Source organism: Pyrus communis, chromosome 12, assembly GCF_963583255.1.
Source record: "Pyrus communis chromosome 12, drPyrComm1.1, whole genome shotgun sequence".
In the NCBI taxonomy this organism is placed as follows: domain Eukaryota; kingdom Viridiplantae; phylum Streptophyta; class Magnoliopsida; order Rosales; family Rosaceae; genus Pyrus; species Pyrus communis.
Window position 1 is genome coordinate 23192243 of NC_084814.1, and position 24390 is coordinate 23216632.

Below are 24390 nucleotides of genomic sequence, written 5' to 3' on the forward strand. Positions count from 1 at the left end.
TTATTATTGGTGACACATTATTTAGTTTACAAATTTAATCTACTTAGCAATACTTATATTATATTCCAAAGAACGCAATCTGTATTCATATCCTTTCTAGAAAGAGAAATCGCTTCATACCTCGGATTTTAAAGATTACATTTCCCTCAAAGAAGTGCTAACCAGTAATCACAATTAAGCTAGTAATTAGCCTCCGACAAGTCAGAATTCCAGTGCATGAATGATTTTCCTAAGTACGGTATAACTTTTGACCTAGTTTCTTCTCAATTACAAGCCATTTTGAGGCAAACCCTAATTAGATGGTTTTCTTCCCAAAACTAATAGATTGCCATTCGGCTATATCGGTGTCGACGGTCTTATCTTTCATTGTCAAAATTCTTATTCTCATAATTAAGAGTGGGTTCTGATGAGTGAGACGACATAGGAAAATCTAAAGCCAAGAATTGCCTTGGAAATATGCAAAATGAAGGCCTTAAATGCAAAACATGTGAACGGTTTGACTATATAAGTTTAAATTATTATTTTTAAACAACAATATTCGATTCAAAATGAGAGGGTATAATTTATTCTAGTTAAGAGGAGAGGGACTGGGGTAGGCCACTAGTTAATTAGGCATCAAATTCAATACAAATATCACATATTATCGTCATTTATAAGTAAAGAATAATAATAAATGTTAGTTCATCTTATTATTTAGTTGGACTTGCTTGACCACTAGTCACAACTTTGACGTACACTAAACTGTAAAGTAAAATCATTGGATTTGGAGGATCGATGCGGCAAATGCTTTATATATGCACAAGTCTCTCATGAACAGTGCTTTATCCTCCTTCCCTTTTGAATTGGCATCGCATTTACAGCAGAAATTTATTGAATCACTGCACAGCTTGCACACAGATTCACAGACTAGCTGCTGCATGTCTCTGCGATCCTCAGTAATGTCTTCAACTTCAGAGCTACAAATTGAAATAGTGGCTTACTGCTAGGCCTAATTTTTGACAGAAATCCAACCTCCAATTCAAAGGAAGGAGGAAGCTTCGTTTGAGACACAGACATTAAAGTAGTGCAGATGCGTGGACCGTGGGAGAGTAATGGATTTTTAAGCCAAAGTCATGAGAGCACATGTTTCTCGCCAGAGTGACAACCAAGCTTAGCCTCATTTTAATACTCTTGAGTACATTGATTACTCACTTAAGTAGACACTTATTAGTTATTATAATTAGGCCCATCACAAGTGGAGTGCCATAGACTCAAATTATCGGTTTTTTATGAGTGATTGCGGCAAGCTGTTAATGCAAATTAAAGTTTACAAACATCATGGGTTTACAATTATTCACGCACGCACTTGTGCAAGTGAACTTTGCATTTCTTCCAATGACAATTATCTCAGAAAAGACTTCCCTATCCCATAATAATATAAAGAAAAGAAGTGGGGCACAGAAATTAAACAATTCTTCGATTTTCTCTATCAAATAGACCGATTAGTTAGACACAACCATGTGCATCTTAGATAAATGAGTTGTGCTATCCCAACTCAAAACCTGATTAAGGAAATCATGTGGTACATACAAGTTTTTCATAAGTAGATCATCTCAGCAAGACACAACTAAGGTGGCTTGGTCCCGTGGGAAATGGGGACCATTGCCTTATCTCACAGTATTCTTATGTAAGTAGGGTTTCTGCTGAGCTTTCAAATTGTTCTGTTTCATCACCATAAAAGTGGCCAGCAAACTTCTAAATCATACTCAACTCATGATATGCAGCTAGACTGGAAGTGGCCACAATTAATTCCATCACTAAAAGAAGAAAAATCACACTTACATATTATTTGCTATTCTTTTACTCTATCCATATCATGTTAGGTGGATTAATTTACAGTACTTGTGCAGTGTATGCTTATAAAAAAAAACGTGTTTTCATTGTTCTTTGAATTACTTCTTGCCTGCCAGTTAGGTGTGTGGGATTAGGAGAAAAACTAAGAGTTGTAAATTAACTTTTGCACCATGTTTAGTGACTAGGATTACACTAGATTGGATAACTCACAAAGTTTAATGTACGTTGAAGTAAGAAACAAAAGCTAACTTTTAAGTTTTGTCCGAATTGAAAGTAGGCAGTGCAACCGTACAATTTTTTGGGGTTAGTGATGGATTGTCCTAGTGATTACATCCATCTAGTTCCTTCTTCTTGAACACTTGAACACATAACAATAGTCTTTAGAAAATGGTGAATTGCTCTCATTGTTAGGACATTCACCTTTAATCCACTTGGTCCCGAGTTTAAACCGCCGCCTTCCCATAGAGTGAAGTAGTGTGAGATATGGTGGGACATGGTACATTCAAAGCATCTGTGGATGGGTATTTCAATTTGTGGGGATATCGTGGTACACAGTACATACAAAGCATATTTGGATGGGTATTTGTGGGTATGACTCACGCCCAAAAAGGTAATTAGGCCCGACAAATCCGGGGGATTCGGCTAAGCCCAAAGCAGGGTTGATATCTTGCCATCTTGGGCCACACTTTACCCTGACTTGTTGTCCATCCATGCCTCTTCCAAACCCTAAAATCAAAGGTTTCTTCTTTCTATTTTACACAAAAAAAAAAAAACCTTGGCCAATTACTTCCGGCAATTTTCCGGCGACTAAACAACAGAGCACAAAGATAGCGAAGAAAACAGAGAGGAGTAGTGTAAATATCTCCGGGAAAGCCAAAGCACTGTTTGCACGTGAGCAGCAGGAAGGCGAAGAGCAAGGCGCAGCCACGGTACGGTACGTCGATGCATATAGATACAATTCTGTTATATTTTCTCTCTTTTGGGCTTCAGCCAAACCCATATATCCTTGTAAACTGTAATAAGTAATAACTTATTCAATTAAAAAAAATCAAATGGGTATTTAGAACGTAGTAAATGTAGCCCTTCAGTATAAATCTTATGCCTTGGTATTTTACTTGTTCCACATTTTCAGCCTCCCCCCATTTCGAATCCTAGCTCAGCCCTTGTATATGTGATAATGCGTCAATATCATGTAGTAAACAAAACGGTTTCTTATGTTCGTGCGAATTTTTATGGAACTAGGGACATAGATTAGACGCAGTTTGAATTTTTCCGTGCAAATCACTAAAACTCTACTTCTGTTAAATGGGCTGTTGCTTTGGATGATAAAAAAGTGCCCTGATATCGCTTTTGTATCGTTTTATAAATACCTTTAATCTCAACAAGAAACCACAAAGTCACAAACAACAATTTTAAGCTAGGTTACTAGTTATGTTCCAATTCCCTCGGTCACATTTTTGTTTTGTTGGACATTCACCAAAGCTTCAATGATTTTCATTTACCATTTATATTTATGCTTGTGTGTATGTTAATGTTGATATATACTGTTGCTTAACATCGAATGTCATCTACTAAGTCCCTCTGACTTGTTCTAGTCAGACTTCTTATATGCATGCGTGGTTGCAATATTAGTCATGTTAACTACGTCGGAAGAAAAAAAAAGATGAATACCATAAACGGTGGAGAGAGAGAGAGAGAGAGAGAGAATGAGTAGAAATGATCTTTCGTTAACTGTATAAATTACAATTACAACAACACTAGCTCATATAAACCTCACCACAGTACCCATTTTAAAGTTAACTAGCTAAGAGCTAATTAACGGATTTTGATCCTAGGGATCCTCACATTTTAGTCATTCATCGTGCATCGTGCGGTCAAAAATTATTTGACTTTTTTTATTAAAATTAAACACAATTAGTATCTGACGAAAACTGTCCGCACGATGTATGATGAACGGCTAAGACGGAGGGATTCCTAGAATCCCCACAAAGTGGATCTGGAGAGGATCCTCTTTCCTAATTAACAAACCATATTATTGACTAATGCTGAGGTGGACAGCTGACATGGCATATACTTACATTTGCATTCTAGTTTTTTTAGATGGGCATCTCTTAGTCTTACCCTTCAAGGAAAAAGGATGATCGAACTTCTTTTTGTCGATGGCGCTAACCAAATCTTCTGTTTCTTGATCACTTCATCAATATTTCATTCATGGATTTAGGGACCTGGTCAGGCATACCGTACGTGTTGAGAGCTAAAGTACATTTGGGGTGAACTCTACAAAAGTAATGTACACTTCAAATGTTGTAATCCAGGTTGGTTCTCCACTTAGAGAAGCATTTGAAAGTATTAAGTATACAAGTTAGTAATACAGTTAGTAAGTTGGTTAGTATTTGGTTAGAGTAGTTAGGCTTTCTCTTATAAAAATAGTTTTGTAACCTTTATTCTATCAATCAATACAAAAGCATATTTCTCTCTCTAAATCTCTCTCTCAAACTCTTTGTGTTCATCTTTCTTATCTTCATCTTTCTTCTAGATTTTCTCTTCAATTCCCAAACATTGCAATGTAGTTAACATGGTATCAGAGCCACCAGGCTTACGCCATGGATTCTGGTGGTTTCTCTTTGTAGTAGTTTATATTTTTTTTCCTAGTTTAGTTTCTCTTCAAATTTCCATTAGATTTCGGTGCTTCTGCGAGCTTGGGTTGATTTTTCTGCAATTGTTGGGATAACGATTGTTGCGATTGTTGGGCTGATTGTTTTGGTTTGAAGATTTCACCATCGATGCCTTCACCACCTCCAAGAACTGAAGCACTCCGCGCCGTCCATCTTCAGGGTACCCATTCGATGCGGTGAAGAAAAGGTAGATCGGAAAACTTTCATCATGATTTTGTATTGTTTGTTGGAAATCAGGGAATGGATTTCTGCATATTCTTAGCTATTTCCCTTTGTTGCGAATGGGAAGGTTCTTCCACTGCGGCTTGCTGCGCTTCGATACAACATAGTCCTTAGTCTTCAGCTTCCCACGAATCACAATCAGCTCCCTCGTCTCCTTCGGGGCCCACAGCCCTGCTCTGGATTTGGTGTTTTGTCAGAGTTGGAGTTTTCCTCAGAATATGGTGTTGTTTCCCCAAAATCTTATGTTTCTTGTTCGCTGCAGTCTAGGTGTTTAACGAATTGCCCAGCTCAGAATTTTCATGTGAAGGTTAAGTTTTTCAGCCACTTTTTCTGAATTTCTCACGATGATTATTTCAATATTCTGTAAATCAATTAGTTTGTGGTTGTGGGCATGGAGTCATTCAGTTGATATGTTGAGTATTAAAGAGCTTAGAGCCGTCTTTCTTGTGAATCTTTTATGGGTTCTTCCAGTTGTTTGTGATATTTGACTTCAAGATTCTTCATTTCAAGATCAATGTTTGGGATATTTGGATTTAAGAATATTGGTCATTGTTGGATTGTGCAATTTGTATGGTGGTGTCTAGTTCTTTCTCTGCTTCATTGATATTCTGCAAGTTTATTGGGTTTGATCTTTCTGCAACTGTTGATATATTTGGAGAAATGGGTGTGAATTCTTGCATTATGGCATGTATAATTTTGTGGTTGTTCGGATTATGGTTTGTACCAAAAATGAGAATTGTAATGTTTGAGAAGATTGTTCAAGTGCTTATTGAGGAGTTTGTGCAGCATGTTTTCCTATCGCAACCTATAATGTCGAGTCTAACCAACTCAGTTGTTAGCATGTATCTACAATAAGTTCGGTTATACGATGAAATTTGAAGAAGTTGTTAACAGTAAATCTCATGAAAGGTAATTCCATGATGTGAATAGGTAAATCCCACGAAGGGTAAAAGAAGTTGTTAACGGTAAATCTCACGAAGGGTAATTCCGTGATGTGAGAAGGTAAATCCCACAAAGGGTAATCCTACATAGATGTTGATTTTATGTTGTTGAAATTGTGAAGGCCAATGCCATTGTTAAGAGTAGTTGATTTTTGGTAAAATCCACAAGGGGTGATCCCATGGTATTATAGTTAAGGTCGATGCCACACTATAGTTTGTTACTTTTCTGTTTTAAAGGCCGATGCCAATGTTAAATGAAGTTATTGACAGTAAATCCCACAAAGGGTAAACTCGCAAGAAATTGTTATAACCGGTATGAGCGTGTGTTACAACTTTATAAGAGATTGTTCATTGATTGAAGCTTTTGCGAGAGGCAGTGGAATATTAGATGTTTTGGATGGGAATATTGGATTTTTTATATGAGCAAGTAGAATATGTGCATTTTATCAACAAGTGTTATCAGTGAGCAGAACTTTGTGGGTTTGGTTTGTCGTCGTGAGAATTTAGATGGGTTGCTAAATTTGGATGGAATGATGGCTGTTGAAAGGCTTGATTTGCAGGGGATTGTAAAACTCTCCATTGCTGAAAGCTTGAAGCTTGAAGGATTGGGTTTTTCTGGGTGCTATTTGTTTTGGTTTATGGCTGGAAGATGAGATGGAAAGCGTGGATAGAAGATTGCAGAGTTTGTTGTGTCTATTGGAGGATCGGGTTGCTGTTTGTTGTGTTGTGTCCGTTGGGGTTTGACATCTGGGAAACTGTAGTTGAGAAAAAATTGAAGAGCAAATCAAGCTCAAATTGTTGCAATCTCAAGGCAACAAAACCTTTTTCAATCAGAAAGCATCACCAAAGTTAAACTGGAACAAGAACACTCTGCAATGCGTCCATTTACCCATATTTCAGTGTTTTCTATTTAAGACTTTGCTGCAATCTCAAACTGGGACACCCAGTTGAGATTGAGGGGGAGTATTAAGTATACAAGTCAGCAATATAGTTAGAAATACAGTTAGTAAGTTGGTTAGTATTTGATTAGAGTAGTTAGGCCTTCTCTTATAAAAACAGTAACGCCCCGACCCAAAACTTTTACTAAAAATTTTATTTCGGAAACTAATTGCGGTGATAGGCGAAAATTAAACTCTTGTTTAATAACTACCATTAATCACAATTCTTTATTTAAATTTTCTAATCACTCATAAAATCTAAAACCAAAATTTACTTGCCAAAAACATAAAATTTAATTTACAATTTATTCACCAAAATTTCTTTTCTTCCCTCAAATTTCAAATAAAAGATTAATCTCAATTATATAAGACTGCATATGATCTTTGTTAAACTACCTATATACCCTTGATGCGGGATCAAGCCTTTCGTAATTCACCATTCAATCTTAATCCATTTCCGATTATATTCCAAAATAAACGAAATATCCAACTTTAGTTCTAATGATTGAAACACATCCAATGGATACCAAATTCGTATTTAGAATATCAAATTTTGTACAAAATGGCAGCATCGGCCCACTGGCTACACGCCGCCGTGGGTGACGGTTTCCAGCGAACGGAAACCCTAAATTCCGACCAACTCTAAAAATTACCAAATTTTACAGGAAAGTAGAGTTCAACGAGAGGAACAACTTTCATACCTGGGTTGAAATCCAATTCGTCCGGGAAACACCTCAAATCACCCTTGAACCAGTGGCAACCCTTGATGTGGGTGTTCTTGATTCGACTCCAAAACAACTCCGACATCCCCAACCAATAAATGGGATTTGTTCCAGGCCTCAAGGGGAGTCCAAAGGTGGTGGTAATTGAAGGGTTTAACTTCAAGATTTGGAGGAATCACCACCACGAACCCCGTCGCACCCACCGTGCGAAATTCACCATTTCAAGGCTAAATTCCACCAAATTTTGGGTGGAATGGGTAAAGGGGAGGTCGAGGAATATTTTCCAAGTAGTGTCTTGGCATGATTCGTCGGAATTTGGCCGGAGAAAGCTCCGGAATCCATGCATTCCCGCGGGGTCGGGTCTCAAAGGAAAAACGGGTCGAGAACGAGTTGTCTACCCCTCTCTCTCCCTCCTTTTCCTCCTGTCTTCTCTCCTGATTGGGCCGCTCATTCCTCTTTCCTCTTCTGATTTGCCGAGCCTTCTCCCCTCCTCTCTTTTTTCTTCTTTCTTTTTGATCCCAGCCACACACATGGCTCCATCCTAAAGTTCTCTGCTCCATATTTTGCTGAAGCCTTCTAGAAATGGAGGGCCAAATTTACTAAAATGCCCCCAACTCTAAACGTTAATAACTCATTTGTCATAACTCCGTTTCACTAACAGTATGCGCTTACGCGTTTGTGACATCGAACTCTATCCAAATATATCAAGAAATATGATAAAATATGTGAGGATAAAATACGTCCTCATATAATTATATTAAACCAACTAGTGCCATTTTCATCTTTTCCACTTATCGATACATTTTACGACGTAAATTATAATAATTTCCAGTAACAAAATTTTATAAATTCTCAATTCAATTTTCATAACCATAAATCGACTTATTTTCGATTTCCTCCACGTATTCATAATTATGAATATCTAATTCATCTATTTAAATTTTCAAGGTATTACAAAAACAGTTGTGTAACCTTCATTCGATCGGTCAATACAAAAGCATATTTCTCTTTCTAAATCTCTCTCTCTCTCTCTCTCAAACTCTCTATGTTCATCTTTCTTCTTATTTTCTCTTCAATTCCCAAACATTGCAATGTAGTTAACAGAAGGAGCATCACAAGCATAAAACTTGATCTCTAATTAAATCATATGGCAAGGTAATCTCATGCATGATAATCCCATTCATGTGTGTCATACATGGGCATAAGCCTAATCCCATTCATGATTCAGTGTCTCATTTGTAATCCATGTTACCGTGAGTTTATATATTATTTCTGTTTTAGCTTTTATTTTTTGTATTAGAAATAGAGGAGAAATAGACATGAAGGATGGATGGAAACTTGGAAAGACCGTAAGAGAGATATAGAAGAAAATGAATAAGAAAAGATGCACAAAATTAAAAAATAACAAACTATTTAGGAAATTTGGGTTTCAATAATTTATTTTTCTCATTTCTTCCTCTCCCTTATCAATCTTCTTTCTTTCATATACTTTCCTCATATCTCAAGTACGATAATTAAAACTAAAAGAAAAAAAAAACCTATATTGTTTTTAAACATTTCCCTTTGTTTTGAGTTTGATCACATATATGACTTTACAAATTAGCGCACACGCTTAAAAAAATAAAAAAATCTTCCCTTCATGATCGAGGTCTTGGATTTAGGCCAGTGTTGCAAACTAGACAAAATAAATTTGAATATTTGTGGAAACTTATAACTTTAGTGAAAAAAAAAAAAAAAAAAAAAAAAGGTCATCCTGCCTTCGTAGTAAGAGTTCAATTCTATCGCTACTCTTGTTTTCAAAAGTTAACCAAAATAACCAAATATTTAGTTTTAGCTAAGATTAAAAACGCCGAAAGCATTACCCACTATGGAGAAAATATGGGCCACCAAAAGTAAATTGAAAGGGGGTAAAATTAGGAGTAGTGGGGATGGGTACAGGTCCCCTCGATGCGACGAAAAACTTTAGGCAAAGTCTAGAAGAGGACCGGGGGCCGATGCCCCTTCATTGTTCAAACTTGATATTAAAGGTAGGAGTAACGTCTGAGAGATTAAAATTTTAAATTAAATGATGTGTCATTAATATATATATATATATATATATATATAAAATAAATACATTAATTAATATTTAAGTAATAATCAAATCATCAACAACCATATCATTTAGTTTACAAAATTTAGTCTCTCTAACATTACCCATTTTAATAAATATCACACCATCAATAAATCAAATAATCATACATTGTTACTAAAAAAATTACAACACATACAACATGCCAATAATTAATTAGCTTAAAATAATTAATTAGCTTAAAATACCATAGTATTAGTATCTAAGTGCAAATAAGCTTCACTCCTCCTAGAGCCTAAATTAGATGGTGGAAGGTCCAATTGCCTCCATCAATCAATCCAAACACCATCGCCAAAGATCATCTTTTAGCAATTAGCACCATGCACACACATAACACATAAAAGATTGGGAAGCACATTTTTACACACACAATTTGATATATTTTTTTGTGGTTCTCAATTCTTTTTAAGTATCCAAACCATCTATATTTCAATGTATCATTTATAGATCATCCATTCAGTAGTGAAGAGAAATTGAACGTATAAGGTTCTACAAAGAAATACTAAAATGACTGTCATTTTAGTTCGACGGTGATATTTTTGGATTTGGGGGATTTTTGGTATAGTTGGTCTTTGAGGACATTTCTAATGGGAAAATGAAAATTTTCATCCCATTCGAGGACATTTCCAATGGGAAAATGAAAATCTAAGATGCTATTTACATCCATTTTACATTTCCTAGAGATGTAGATGAAAACTGTACTCCAATGAGAGAATGTAAATTTGAGATCCCATTAAATTCTTTCTTTGATTAGTGGGACTCATTATCAAAAGATGTAAAAAAAGAATGTAAATTTAGATTTTTATTTACACATGCAAAGATGGTTAATTTACATTTTGGACCTAGAGAATTTTCCAACAAAGAAAAGTTATAAATGCCCATTTCAAGACATTTTGCATCTCTTGTTTAAGATGCCCTGAAGTGTGCCCTAAAAAGTGTATCAAAACGTGTGTTAGAAAATATAAATATAGATATCCATCAATTTGAGTTCTTATTTGCACTACCTTTAGAGTAAAGATATTGCTAGGGAAATCAAAATTTTAAACAAAATTTGCGAACCAAATGATGTATCAGCAATAAGAAATAAGTACGTTAATCAACATTTAAGTAATAATCCAATCATTAGCAACTACATCATTTAGTTTACAAAATTTGGTTCAAAAATTTAATCTCCCTAGCATTACTTATTTAAAGGTGTAGGTTATTAGTTTTCCTAGCTAGATATACCAAGATAATAGTGTTAAAGATCATATTCTTAGAGGATATACATGTTAGACAAGCACTAAGGCCCGAAAGCTTAACATAAAAGATAATGAATCAATAATGTATATCAAGGTAACACCCGTATTCTCCGGATCTTGGAAATGAGACTACCAAATTGAGACCTCCAGATCTTAGACCCAAACTAGAGACCCGAGACTCCATTCCCGGGACCTTGGAAATGAGACTTTACCAAATTGATTCCATTTCTCAATCCTATTGTCCTGACAATAATCTCATATATATCACTTTGTAGTTGGTAGAAAATTAATGCCTGATTGCAATATCAAGTTATCAACCTAACAAAATGATGTGAAATCTTGCATCGTCAATTTCAAGTATAAGTTGTACATGTGGTTCATGCACATATATAACATTCAATAACCAACCAAGAAATGTCTGCAATATTTGACGTGAAAGCCAAAGCCAAACCAACAGCTGAATGCCACGATAGAAGTTTCATGTCGTACGTCGAAGGTAAAGATTACCCTACGAGTAATCACCACCAACTTCTTGACAGGGCAACGATGATTTATCACACAAAAACAAGTTTGTGTTTGACTTATACTCCGGCGTATACAAATCAACTATCTTATCTAAATTTTCTTTTTCGCCAACTGAAATTAAAAAGGATAATATTATTAATAATTAAAATTGTTATTAGCATTTTAAAAATCTTATTCTACATTTCAAACTTTATATATTAGAAAAGAAAAAAATACATTTATAAGAAATGTAGAATAAGATTTTTTAAGTGCCAATAACATTTCCCTTATAATCGCTAAATAAATTTAGACCATTTTTGTGGATTTTTCTTGATTGACAACCACATGCGTCTTTGTCCCTGGATGATCAATTTAATATTTTAGAAGCTGGCAAAATATAAGGATATGTTATCGTCCCGGTGTATCTGTCTCACCCTCGTTCCTCACTTTGATAATGTGATATGGTGGAAGCTCGTCATGCCTGCTAGCTTGTGCACTGCATCCATTACTCTTATTGCTTTAATTGCCCAACTCCACAATTATGGTGGTTTTCATGTTTTTAATAAAATTCCATGCAACCACTACTTAATACTATGATTTAATGGTATTTCTATTCATATTTCTATTCACTTGTAAGTAAAAGGTCTTACATTCGATTCTCATTAAAAATGAATTTGAACCACATTATTACTAGCCTATTGTGAGGCTAAGCTCACCCCCTACAACTTAGTATAGATAATATCGTTTGTTAAAAAAAAAAAAAAAAAAAAAAAATTCCATCCAGCCACTATATTTTATTATTCGTAGACATTAGTTATATATTAATATATAAGCGCTATGATATTGATAATTGTGTATGATATATATATATACACACACACACACACGCCCTTTAAGAAGAGAGATTTCCATTTTTTTTTCAAAAAATGGGATTAGTTGTGGGATCCACTCTACATCGAACTTTAACGATCTAAACAGCTTATTTTGTAAGTCTTGATTCATAGATCATCCTTATAAAAATTCAATTCAATCCAAAACTATTTACCTATTATACTATCACAAAGAAATTTCATTGTTTCTTATAGAAGAAAGTGTTCGTTAATTTTTTTGAACTCAATTAAATGTCTTAAATATCAATTTCATTAATATTTTGCAAAGATGATCTAAGAGGTGCAACTTGAAAAATAGACCATTAGAATCTTTAAAGTTTGATGTGATGTAAATCTCACTAATAATTCTCATTTTAACAGTAAAATAGAGATCCCTTTCTTTATATTGATGATTAATCTAGACATATAAATCTTCATATATTTATATATATATATATATGGGTTAATCTCAATTTATTATTTTAAAATTTTTAGATTTTCAACATTTGGTACATAAAGTTTTTTTTTTATCCTAGAGTGATACATAAAGTTATAATTTTAACACATTTTCATACATCTGTTAAAACTACGACGTGACATCCATATGAACAATGATCGGGCACCATATGGATATTAAAAAAAAAATAAATAAATAAATAAATAACTAAAAAAAAATTTAAAAAGAAAATTTGGGCGTCCTCTCCCTCACGCCTTCCACCCCCCCTCCTTTCTTTCCTCTGCACCCACCATTCCCCCTCCCTCTTCAACACCACCCACTCCATTTCTCTCTCTCTCTCTCTCTCTCTCTCTCTCTCTCTCTCTCTCTCTCTCCCCCCCCTCCCACATCTCTCTCCATCAATGGCCTCCTCCAAGTACACATCTCTCCTAAACCCTATCAGGCTTCGGATCTCCTCCTGGACCCACGTCTCGGCCCGTTTCTTCGGCCTGGCGGCATCGCTTGGACCGCCTCCTGCACTGCTGCTCATAGCCGCACACAATTCCTGCTCCTCCCGCTCGCCACCGCTGCTCTGCTGCTGCTCTCGTTCGTTTTGGTTTTGGTGGTGAGGTGGTGCTCTCCCATTCACCGCCGCCACCTCCATCATCATCTCTGTCTCCGTTTCTTGGTCTAGTCCTCCTCCCTTGTATAAGTCAACGACGCGGGGCTTCTCCGAGAGGTACATATCGGATTGCTACTGGCTGGGGTTTGAGGGTGTAGGGGAGTGGATTGGCATACGGGTGTAGTGATAATACGGAGCGGAGGAGGAAGACGGGACAAATTAAGGACAAAAGATAGAGAGAAAGATGGAGGGGGAAGGGTGGGTGCAGAGGAGAGAAGAGGAGGAGGAGAGGGAGAGGGGGGGGGGGGGTTTCAGAAGGGGTGAGGGAGAAGACGTTCAATTTTTGTTTAATTTTTTTTTAGTTTTTATTATTTTATTAATTTATTTTTTTAATATCTACGTGGTATCTGGTCATTGTCCACGTGGATGTCATATTATCAGTTAACGGCAAATTTAACAATAATCTTAACGGATGTATGCAAATATCTCAAAATATAACTTTACGTACCATTCTAAAATGAAAAAGATTTCATGTACCAAATGTTGAAAATAAAAAAAATTTAAAATTAAACTGAGATTAACCCTACACATACAGTCCATTTATTTACATCAATCTTTCAGTTTGAAAGGAGATTAGATTTGAATAGCATCTTATTAATGTTGAAATTTTATAAAGTTATGATTGTCCACGATTTGATGCAAAGAGAAATGAATTGTGGTCATTTTCTCTAGCGTGGGCAGTGCTTTTAATAATTGGATCTTTAGGTACTTAGACGAGAGTTGTTGTCACAGATTCAAAGGCCCTAGGCCCCTAGCGACCTGTCTTTAAGGATAGATTTTTCAGTGTGATCAGTACATAGAATAATATATTATGTGTTACTATATAAATGATGGAATATGTATGTTAAAAAAATTAATAACTTAAAAAGTAAATTTTTCCACGAAAATCAATTTGGAGTTGGAAAAAAATTAATAACTTAAAAAGTAAATTCCACTAGAATCTGGATAATTAATTATTATTCTATGCTAAACAATCCTTACTAAGGATTGATTTTTATAATGTGTTCGAAACAAAGGATAGAACACAATATGTCATTCTACAATTGGAATGATACTTTAAAAAAAAAAAAAAAAAAAAAAAAAGACTTTCCTTCAACTATATGGTGACATGTAATGTTCCATGCACATTGAAAAATATCTCACTAAGAGCTCGTTTGAAAATGTTTTTAAAATGACTAAAAGTGTTTTTGGTGAAATTGATTTTGGGTTCCAAAAAGACTTCAAATAATTTATAGAAGAAGCACCAGATATGTGCTTCTTGCAGGAAGCACTTCAAGTGTTTTTTAGGATCCACTTAGATTTTTACTAAGGATTAGTTTCAAAAACATTTTCACTAAAAACGATTTCAATTATTTTAAATACACTTTCAAACGAACTATAATTTCATGTACATTATCTGATAATTAAATGGTGATTCAAATTTTTTGTTCACTTCAAAAGTTCAAATTTCATTTTTCTTACATATATTAGTACTTAACTTCAATTCAAAAGCTAAAACAAGTGTGCAAAAAGTGAAGAAATGTGTGCATAAACCATTTCATATTGGCAAAATGTAAGTAAATTTTTTTTTTCTTGCATTAGTAGTTAACTTTAAATTAAGAATTGATTTTTTTTTTTATTCGTCTAAAGGCAGATTGGGGGTTGCCTCATTTTTTTTTAAAAGCAACTTCTTAAAATAGTTGGGGCTAAAATTGCTTGGTAAACAAATATTTAAGTTTTTTTTTTTTTTTTTTAAATTATGGGTCTAAAACAACAGAAAGTCTCTACCTATGCTTCTTTAAAAAAAAAAAAAAAAAAAAAATTTTTTTATTTTTTTTTTCAGAAGAGACGGGTGACCAGTACCAATTAATGAAGCTTTCTTACTGACAATCATACCCCATCTCTTTCTCCTAAACCTAAAGCACCGTTTTTTGCTAAAATCACTTTTGGCACTATAATTTACTAAGCACTTATCTACAATAAAGGTAATTCTTTTTATTAAAAAAAAAAAGAAAAGAAAAGAAAAAAAGAACAACAATTCCAAACTAGCTCTAAATATGTGACAAAGACGGTTGAGATATCATTTCAACACCAATCTAGCTAGCTAAGGTTTTCATGCTAAGCCCACTAATTAATGCATCCGGGCCATTAAAATTTAATCCGACGATTACAAACAGGAATCTCTTATAAAAGTTATAATAATTATAACCATTGAATTATATTTCAATGGTCCGGATGCATTGATTAGTGGGCTCAGCATGGTTAGATCCGGAGGAGATCCAGTTCCTTCACTTTACATGGTTGATATGTAAGGACAAAAAAATTCTGCTTTGAATTCCACTATTTATTGACCACTATTGATACGAGAGAGAGCCAGAGGAAACTTTTATTTAGACGTCCAAAAGAGATGGTTGCGATCTTGCAACCAAACTTCTCCAATCTTCTACCTTTTTTTTTCTTTTTTTCTTTTTTTATATATATTTTGGCATATTACATTATAAAAGTTGCGATCAATTTCTTTGTGACTTGTTACACAGTCATTAGCTGACAACAGGAATTCATGTCGATTGATAAAATCTTTGTTCTCTTAGTAAACCCAAAAGGCACAGAAAATTCTCCTAGCGGGTGTTTTTATGACAAATAACAGCATTAGTAAGTTAATTAGTAAAATGTTAAAAGAGAGAGATTGAAATGGGGATTGAACTCCCACCAAAGTATATAGGCATTATTGCTTTCACTACTACGATAAAGCATCAACTGCAACAAAGGTTGCTTAATAGGTTTTGGGTTTGACTTTTATAGATGAAGAGAGATTTTAAGTTCGACTCTTGTTGAACAAATGATGTTATCTATAATCAGGGGAAGAGGGTGGACTTAGCTTTACAATGAGTTAGCAATAATATGGTTCGATTCGCCTTTAACGAGAATCAAACCTAAAAACTCTCACTTACAAGTAAAAAGGAATATTCCTAGACCGTAGCATTAATTTATTATGATTATCTCATCATGTAAATTATCCAAAACTCCCACCACATAAATATATTTTTTATATAAAAATATTTAAAAAAAAATGTTCGAGACCCTAATCCATATAAATATACCTGCTAGGTTTAGGGTTAGGCACCAAACGACCAATACAACGCCCCACGCAGTCCCCCCTATCCTTGTTTGGATAATTAAAGTACTGAATTCATAGAGTACCGAATACCCTTTATTGAGCTCACAATCCAATTACATTAACACACAGGCGGATTAGGGTTTTCTGAAGCATGAAGAAGCGTCAAGTGGTGGTGAAACGAGATAGGTCGGAAAGGAGCTCGAGTACTTCATCTTCAATGGTGAGAATTGTGAGGTATGGCGAGTGCCAGAAGAATCATGCTGCAAAATTAGGAGGGTATGCTGTCGATGGATGTAGAGAATTCATGGCAAGTGGTGAGGAGGGGACAACTAAGGCTCTTACATGCGCTGCTTGTGGTTGCCACAGAAATTTCCACAGAAAAGAAGTGGAAACTGAGGTTGTTTGTGAGTATTCTCCACCCAGTTCTTATCGCTAATAGTGTACTTAATAATCAAATTATTCGTGTGTATAGGGACAAAAAGGGTCTTTTGATTTCTGAAATTTACTGCTTGTGGATTGTTCTCGACTTGTATATCGATATCATTGTCAACAGATATTTGACTCTATATGGAGATAATTAATCGAACTTTTAATTTGATATTGCTCAAAAGAAATAATTCTCCACTGGTGTTGTGTCCATGCTCTTGAGATATGGTTATGGCTTCAGAAACTAAGACATACATCATGCTTTGATTAAGTTTGAATCTTTTATTTTGTATAAGATTTATTCATGGTTTCTGTTTTTTTCTTTGTTTGTCTTTGAATTTCTTTGAGAATTTATCGAAATGAAAATATCATAGTTCAACTATATATTGTTTGTTGACATATATATACATCAAAATTAGGATAAAATATACATCAAAACTAGAAGGGAAAGATGGGGAACTTCACCAATTTCCTACCAATATATTGATTGAAACTTCTTTTCAGGATAGGTGTATCAGAATAATTAATCTCCTACATCATCAATGGTTTAATTATTTTTAGCTCCAAAACACTGATCATTTTTCTTTCAACATGAATATATTTGAATATGTGATAACTTCTTAAAGGCCCACACATCCAATCATGTATGTTATCAGCACATTAACCTATTTAAAATTTGTTCAACAAAGCTAAGCTTAAAATAAGAGAAATTATAGTACTATAGTACTGTGGAGTGTCCCTCCTCTCTACTTTTTGGTCTGGGTACGTTTCGGCCCAGTGCGAGCAGGACAACCGTCTAGGATCTAAAAAAATTGGGAGCACCAAAAATATTAGGATGAGTTTATGTTATATTCGTATAAATAATAAACAGTTTAATTCATTATCAAAGTGTTCTTTTAGCAACAATGGTATTTTTTACATTTAATTTGCATGTTCAATCCCTCGTAATATCTCTCATTTCTTTATTTTTCAAAATTATTTAACAAACATAGGAGCCTTTTTCTTTTTTCTACAAGCATCAAATTATTTCCCATTTATTTTTAGTCTATATGTATATATCTTCCCCCTTAAAAAAATAGTAAATAAACAGTGCCTCCTTTTGAAAAAAAAAATCAAAATTTAAGTTTTATTTCTTCATCTTACTAGTGATTCAACGCCAAATTTTTTCATGAATCATCAAATTAACATTCAATTCAAAACCTTGTCATCTTGGTTTTTGCAACCGTGCTGCGCCGCCAAAAGGTATTAGTGTTTGTTTTGTATTTGAATTAAGCTTTGAAATTATAAATTAAAAAACTAAAAATCAATGAGGAATTGGTTTAGTTGATCAACGAAGAGAGAAGATAGAGCATGTTACTCCTCTTGGATTCGATTACTCAGCAAATAGGAATGAGCAAGATGACAGTTGCAGACCCACTCATGCCTACAAGATAATTCAACTCTCATGCACAACACTTTGTACAACTTAAGCCACATAGCTACTATAACAACTATCATTCATATAGCCTATGAGTTAGTTCTAATCTTAGCCGTTCTTTACAAACGTTAACATAAGAACAAATAAACCCATAAATTTAACATCTAAACAAAGTGTAATTTGCACAGATACTTATATCTTTTGTACAAGTCAAGGGTTTTGAGTGTTAGAAGGTGTTCATCTCTCAATCTATATCTCCTATAAATTCAACATTTAAACAAAGTGTAATTTGCACAAATACTTGTATCTTTTTTGCAATTCTAGGGTTTTGAGTGTTAGAAGGTATTCATCTCTCAATCTATAGCTGTCCAATTTATTTTGTTTTGACTTTCAATCTTGGCATCGTTTCTGTATGCAGTTGTGCTCTCTAGATCGCATATGTTTTCTCCCCTTTGGCTGTAATCGTTTTTTAGTCGACGTATATTATTTTCTAATTCTGATACTTTATCATTGTTAATAAAATTGATTAGTTTGTAACAAGAATGTTTACAAAGGACACCATTAATAAATTTTGTCCCGAATTTTTAAAAGTTCATAACCGGGCATATTTTTGCTGCTCATCCACTGGAATTTGTTGGAACCAAATTCATAACCGGCCATATTTTATTAAATAACTAGCTAGTGGAAAGTGGAAACTACCCTTCAATGCTCTTGGAGACATTTGGCCCCTTCTTTTTTTTTTTTTTTTTTTTTTTCTTTCTATTCATATTTGTACAGTTGTATAATTGGTTACCGGCTGTGCATAAGCTTGACCACCTCTATTTTACAATTAATAAGCTAATTATTAGCTTGATAGCTAGTGAGTAGTGTATTGCATTTTTTTTTTTTTTTTTTACAAACAATAGCGTTAGTAGATTAAATTGTTAAATATTAAGAGGAAGAGAATCAGTGGGGATGAAACCGCACCAGAAAGCATATGCATTATTACATTCTGCCGCTACGGTAAAGTGTCATTTGTAGTGTATTACATATTAACTATAAGGTTATCTGCAATTGATGAGTTGCCTTAATGGATAAATTTTTTTCCTTCAACTTCCTCCGTTTTGTTTGTGATAGAAAAAAATTATAAGATTCTTAGGTAATTAATAAGAAGACTTTGGGGCATGCAAGAAAGCTCTAAATGCTACTATTGAACATATGAAGACTTTGGGGCATGCAAGAAAGCTCTAAATGCTACTATTGAACATATGAAGACTTTAGGGCCTTAATTATGAGGGATCGATTAAACATGTATATCAACAAAACAAAAGAGCAAGTTGGATATCATATGCATGGCTGTAAAGAACTCCTTTTGATGAGACTTCTTTGGTTAGAACATTATTGAGTTCTAGTAGTGCTACTGCTGTAGATATTAAATCTCAACCGCATCACAAGATCATTCAGGACAGCAACAGAATCATGACTGCAATATATAGCTCTGATTAGATGTGGGTTGAGTCATGTCCAATTTCTAAACCATTTCATGATCAAGTAGTATTTAGAATATTCATCGATCGTTCGCTTATTGTTGCAATTTCTTTTTTTTTTTCGCACTTTTCCAATAATTTTATTTATTTATTTATAAGTTCCTAGTGTCCTACTATGTTGTGCACTTTCCTCATGACCTACAAGCAAATTGGATGGTGGCAAAACCTATCCAAATCCTCCATTTGATTTTGTTTAATCGTAGAGTGTTTGTTGCATGCATATTCTGGTGACCCAGCCCCATTATCCTTTTGACATATTCTGAGAACATACATACATATGATATTCCAGTATGATCAGTAAGCATTAAACAATCCAATATATATATATAGCAGGGCAGCGCTGACCAAGCTCTCCCACAGTATAGTATATTCCAAGACAAGGACCAATTGTGTAGTAATTTGCACTTTATGTTTTGTTAATTAATAAGCATAATGTGGTTGTAGTTGTTTGATCATAATCGAGACCATTGTTACGTGTATAAATGTCTAAATCGTAAAAAATTATTATTTGCCCGACAAAATTTTGCCAAGTGTGCGGTAAATTGCACTTTATGTTTTGTTTATAAGCATAACGCTTGTATTTGATATTTGATACTCCAAATTAAATAGTCATTCTCCATTTTTCTCCAATCACAATTTCTCTTTTATTTTTATAAAAGAAGAGTTCATGCCAGATGAAAATTTTATAGTCTCAATAACTCTCAAATCTTAAGCAACATTGTATGTGCATGGATCTCGTACGAGTACGTACTGACGTACAGCTACAGAAGAGTAGTATAAAATCAAATAACTAAGCTGTATTCTCAACATGCGCATTATTCAGTTTGGGATTTGGTGCTTCAATCCAATGCATATGGCTAGGCGATACAAGCATGCTGTCTATTTTCCAATGGCAACAAAAGAACAAAAATCTTTCTTCTGGGGAAAGGTTGCTCCTTTGAAATCGAAAGGTCACGGATTCGAATCGTGGAAACAATATCTTTGCAAAATAAAAATAAGACTGCATATGATAGACACTTTATTAGCTTGGGGTCGCTCTTTTACTGGGTGGGATGGCGCCATGCTTAACATATATAGCTTTACGTGAGCTGGTCCGGTATGCTATGTCCGTAAATTTCATAGCTGAATAGTAAATAACTACCCCTTATATAATGATTTCACCTTTATACATAGCAATGAACATATACGATTGCTGAGGGGGAAAAAGAAGAATATATAGATCATTTGCCATATAAAACTTATAAATAGGTAACCAAAACACCACTCAATTTCCCATATATAAGTAAAGTTCCAACTAATTGAAAATTGGGAAGACATTTTATGAGAAGTTCTCATAGGCAACTATGGATACACGCTCATCACGCCTGTGAATTGCCGACTATTGGTCACCCAAGTTCGTGTCTATAAGTAGACACTTGTCGTATGAAGACTTGCTTTTGCTACGCTCCAGTGGGGTTCCTTAACCAAGTTACTGTCTACGAGTCACGTATCACGTGATTATGTGTTATGGTAATGTCGATTTATATGTTAATCAACATGTGAGTTGATACGAACACGCTAATAAAAAATTAAAAAAAATTAAAAAACGAACACAACTCGATTGCCACCCTAAGATCCAAGTTCAAACTTAATGAAAATTTGAAACTCATTTAACGAAAAATTCTCGCACGTAACTGTGGACGCACACATTACTGTATAACAATTGTCATGTCACTTATCAGATTCTCAAGGATACAGAGCCTTTAACAAGAGGGATCCTCATTTTTCTAAAAAAATGGGGACACCCTCTTGATCGTTAGATTGGCTTTAATGAAATTGTGTGGTTGAGATTATGTGGCCTGTGATTTAATCTCAACAACACAATTTCATTAAAGTCAATCAAACAGTCAAAAGAGTGCTCCCTATTTTAATTTTTTTTAAATGAGGATTCCTCTTGTTAAAGGATCCGCTCAAGGATAAGTGAGTGACTGAGAGAGAGACACCAAACTTGAACCTGTAAAGTAACATCTGACCAGACTCGTAGACTGCATTCATATCATTTTTAGTGTAAAAATATGATTTTTCGTTAAAGTAAACAATACCACAAACTTTTCGTTAAAACTCTCAAAACAAAACACATGAAGCTACATTAGCTAATACCTTTAGCTAGCTAGATTTTGGATTTATCAAGAGAAGGGGCAAATGGTAGGGATTCTCTGTCCACAAATCCAGTGGGGCCATACTTGGTCTCAACTTATGATGGGCCCCTGCAAAACCTTATCCTGACGTTTTAGGCCCAATACCATGCTCTCACAGGCCCACCCACCATTTTTGGAGCCCAGTGAAAAAAATGAGCCCTTTCTTGCACTTCAGCCGTCTCATGGGAAAAGACACAAGGGGCCCACCCACCATATTAATTGTTTTGATTAATTATGAAAATTGTTATTAGCAGTTCAAAAATTACATTCTACACTCTAAACTTTCTATATTAGGAAAGAAAATACACTTGTGAGGAGTGTAGAATGAGATTTTTGAAGTGCCAATAACACTTTCCTTAATTATATGTGATATTGAATAAATGAAAATTAGAAAACAAATAAGTTTTTAAGTCTAATCCAATCATGTACCAAATAATGGACGGGGTTGAAGTCCAATTCAGTCTCATCCAGCTTCGTGTTTCGCCAAACAATAGATTGGGATGTAAGCCTAATCAATTCATGATAGTTCAATCCTACTTTCAATGTCTAATCCTATCCAGCTCACCAAACGGACTCAAATAGGCAGAAGAGGATGAGATTTCCATTATTACAGCAGACGACATATAGTCCTGTCGTTTTGGCTCTTATGTCGTGTGCTGGGTTCAGATAAGGTCACATGGCTCTCAAATAAAACTCCTCCCTTGGCCGGTCCCACTATTTTGCATCCTACGCCTTGGCACACCATAGTTTCTTGCCAACCCACCCTAGGATCTTGCCATGTCATCTGTGCTGCATCAATTCTTCCTTTATTCTCGACGAGGAGAGTCCTCATTCCGCCCCTAGCGTGATAGCATTTTGATGTATAATGCGAATAATTAGAATTGTTTATATTTTTTATCAGCAAAATATTATTTTTTAAAAATTTCATTCAATTTGAAGTCCAATTAAATATATCTAACAAATCTATTTAATTCCGAAAAATGAAACTATATGCGCGGAAATTATCTCTAAGGAGAAAACGAGAATACTAAGCAATTCACAAGCCTAGCTAAGAAAAAGTAAGATAATAGTTTGATATCTCCGGCTACCTGCATTATCGCTAAAATTGGCATTTTCTAATAAAAAGTTGTATTTTTCCCACTTTTTCCAGGGACGATATGATCATGGAAGTCTCAAGAGCTACCGTAAGTAACATTCTAGAAATATTATCGTTTTATCTTGAATCTCTTTTTTCATAAAGTACACTAGGTTATTAATAGTACATTGAGATACGAACAATTTTTTCACGAAATTACCAAAATACTCGTCACAATGCACCGGGAGATGTAGCCATACCCAATACCACAAGCCATGCATGTTCTTCTGCCAAAAATGCTGTGCTACGTGCCTCTGTGTTCCTCCCGGCTTCCACGGCAACAAAGCTGTGTGCCCTTGCTACAACAACTGGAAGACCCAGCTAGAAGGACCAAAATGCCCTAGATCAACACTTTTGCTTAATCAAGTTTTACCAAAATAATCAAATATTAACTAAGTACCCAATTATATAAGTATTATTTTTCACGAAAAAAAGTTCGGAAGGAGGGGAGGTTATTCTATTTCAGGATCAGAGTATACCACAAGCTTTTTTGAGGACTTACAGGTTTTTACATGTCGCCCACCGAAAGGAGTTGCAAACAGCGAGACTCGACTAGTCCTTGATCTAACGAAAAAGAATATTTTTACTAACTCAACCAATCCTCGTTAATGCTTCTTTGGGATATGAGTCATTAAACATCCTCTCCAAATGTGAGCGTTGACATAGAATTTGGTTTTATTATGTTAATCAAATGATATTATTCCATCTTCTTCTCTGCCACAACTGCCGATTTGTAACGCAATCCATGGTCAAAAGTCGCTTGACAAGTAAAATAAAAATTTGTAAGTCGCGCCAAGCATCAATGATTAAAAATTTACAAATTGCAAACGACAAGTGTGATTAAGAAAGACGGCTTGTATGCACTCATGTGTACAGAGAAGCTAGTATGGTGTAATTACACTGCCTCGTCAAGATTCTCGATTCTTAGGGATTTTTTTTCAATGGAAGACTACCTACTAAATAAGTAATTGGCTATGTTATTGCGACTTTCAAAGTCTTTTAGTGGGTTGTTCAAGAGTTGAAGTTTGGCTAATCCCAAGACTTTCCTTCTCAAATTGGAGAAATTTTTAATTGTGACGGAAATATGGATGGTACACGATTTATTTTTATGTAAGTGGTGGAAAATTTTAATTTTTAAGTTATTAACTTTTTAACACACATAACCCACTATTTATATAGGGACATGTGATGTACCATTTCGTGCGACGGTCACACTGAAAAATCTCTCCTCAAACTGAAGAGTTTTTGTGATGTAAATTGCATGGAATCAATCCTACCTTTTGCCATTGGTCAATTTCCTCCTTTCACCATTTCGATCTTCGATTAGTGGAAGATGGTTTTATTCACATCTATGATGATTTTAACATTGAAAAAAAAAAAAACAAAAGATTATTCGATAAATGATAAAACCGCTTCTA

The 24390-nt window shown here is 34.7% G+C and overlaps 2 protein-coding genes across 2 annotated transcripts in view; one reads left to right on the forward strand and one right to left on the reverse strand.

The window, feature by feature from the left end:
* The window catches only part of LOC137711136 (large ribosomal subunit protein eL34-like), a 78240-nt gene that overhangs the window by 36811 nt on the left and 17039 nt on the right, over nt 1–24390 (reverse strand). The gene's annotated exons all lie outside the window — the stretch shown is intronic.
* LOC137709788 (mini zinc finger protein 1-like) lies at nt 16317–16916 on the forward strand. Its single transcript, XM_068448771.1, has one exon. It carries the CDS (start codon nt 16443–16445, stop codon nt 16725–16727), a length of 285 nt encoding a protein of 94 aa, XP_068304872.1. The 5' UTR covers nt 16317–16442; the 3' UTR covers nt 16728–16916.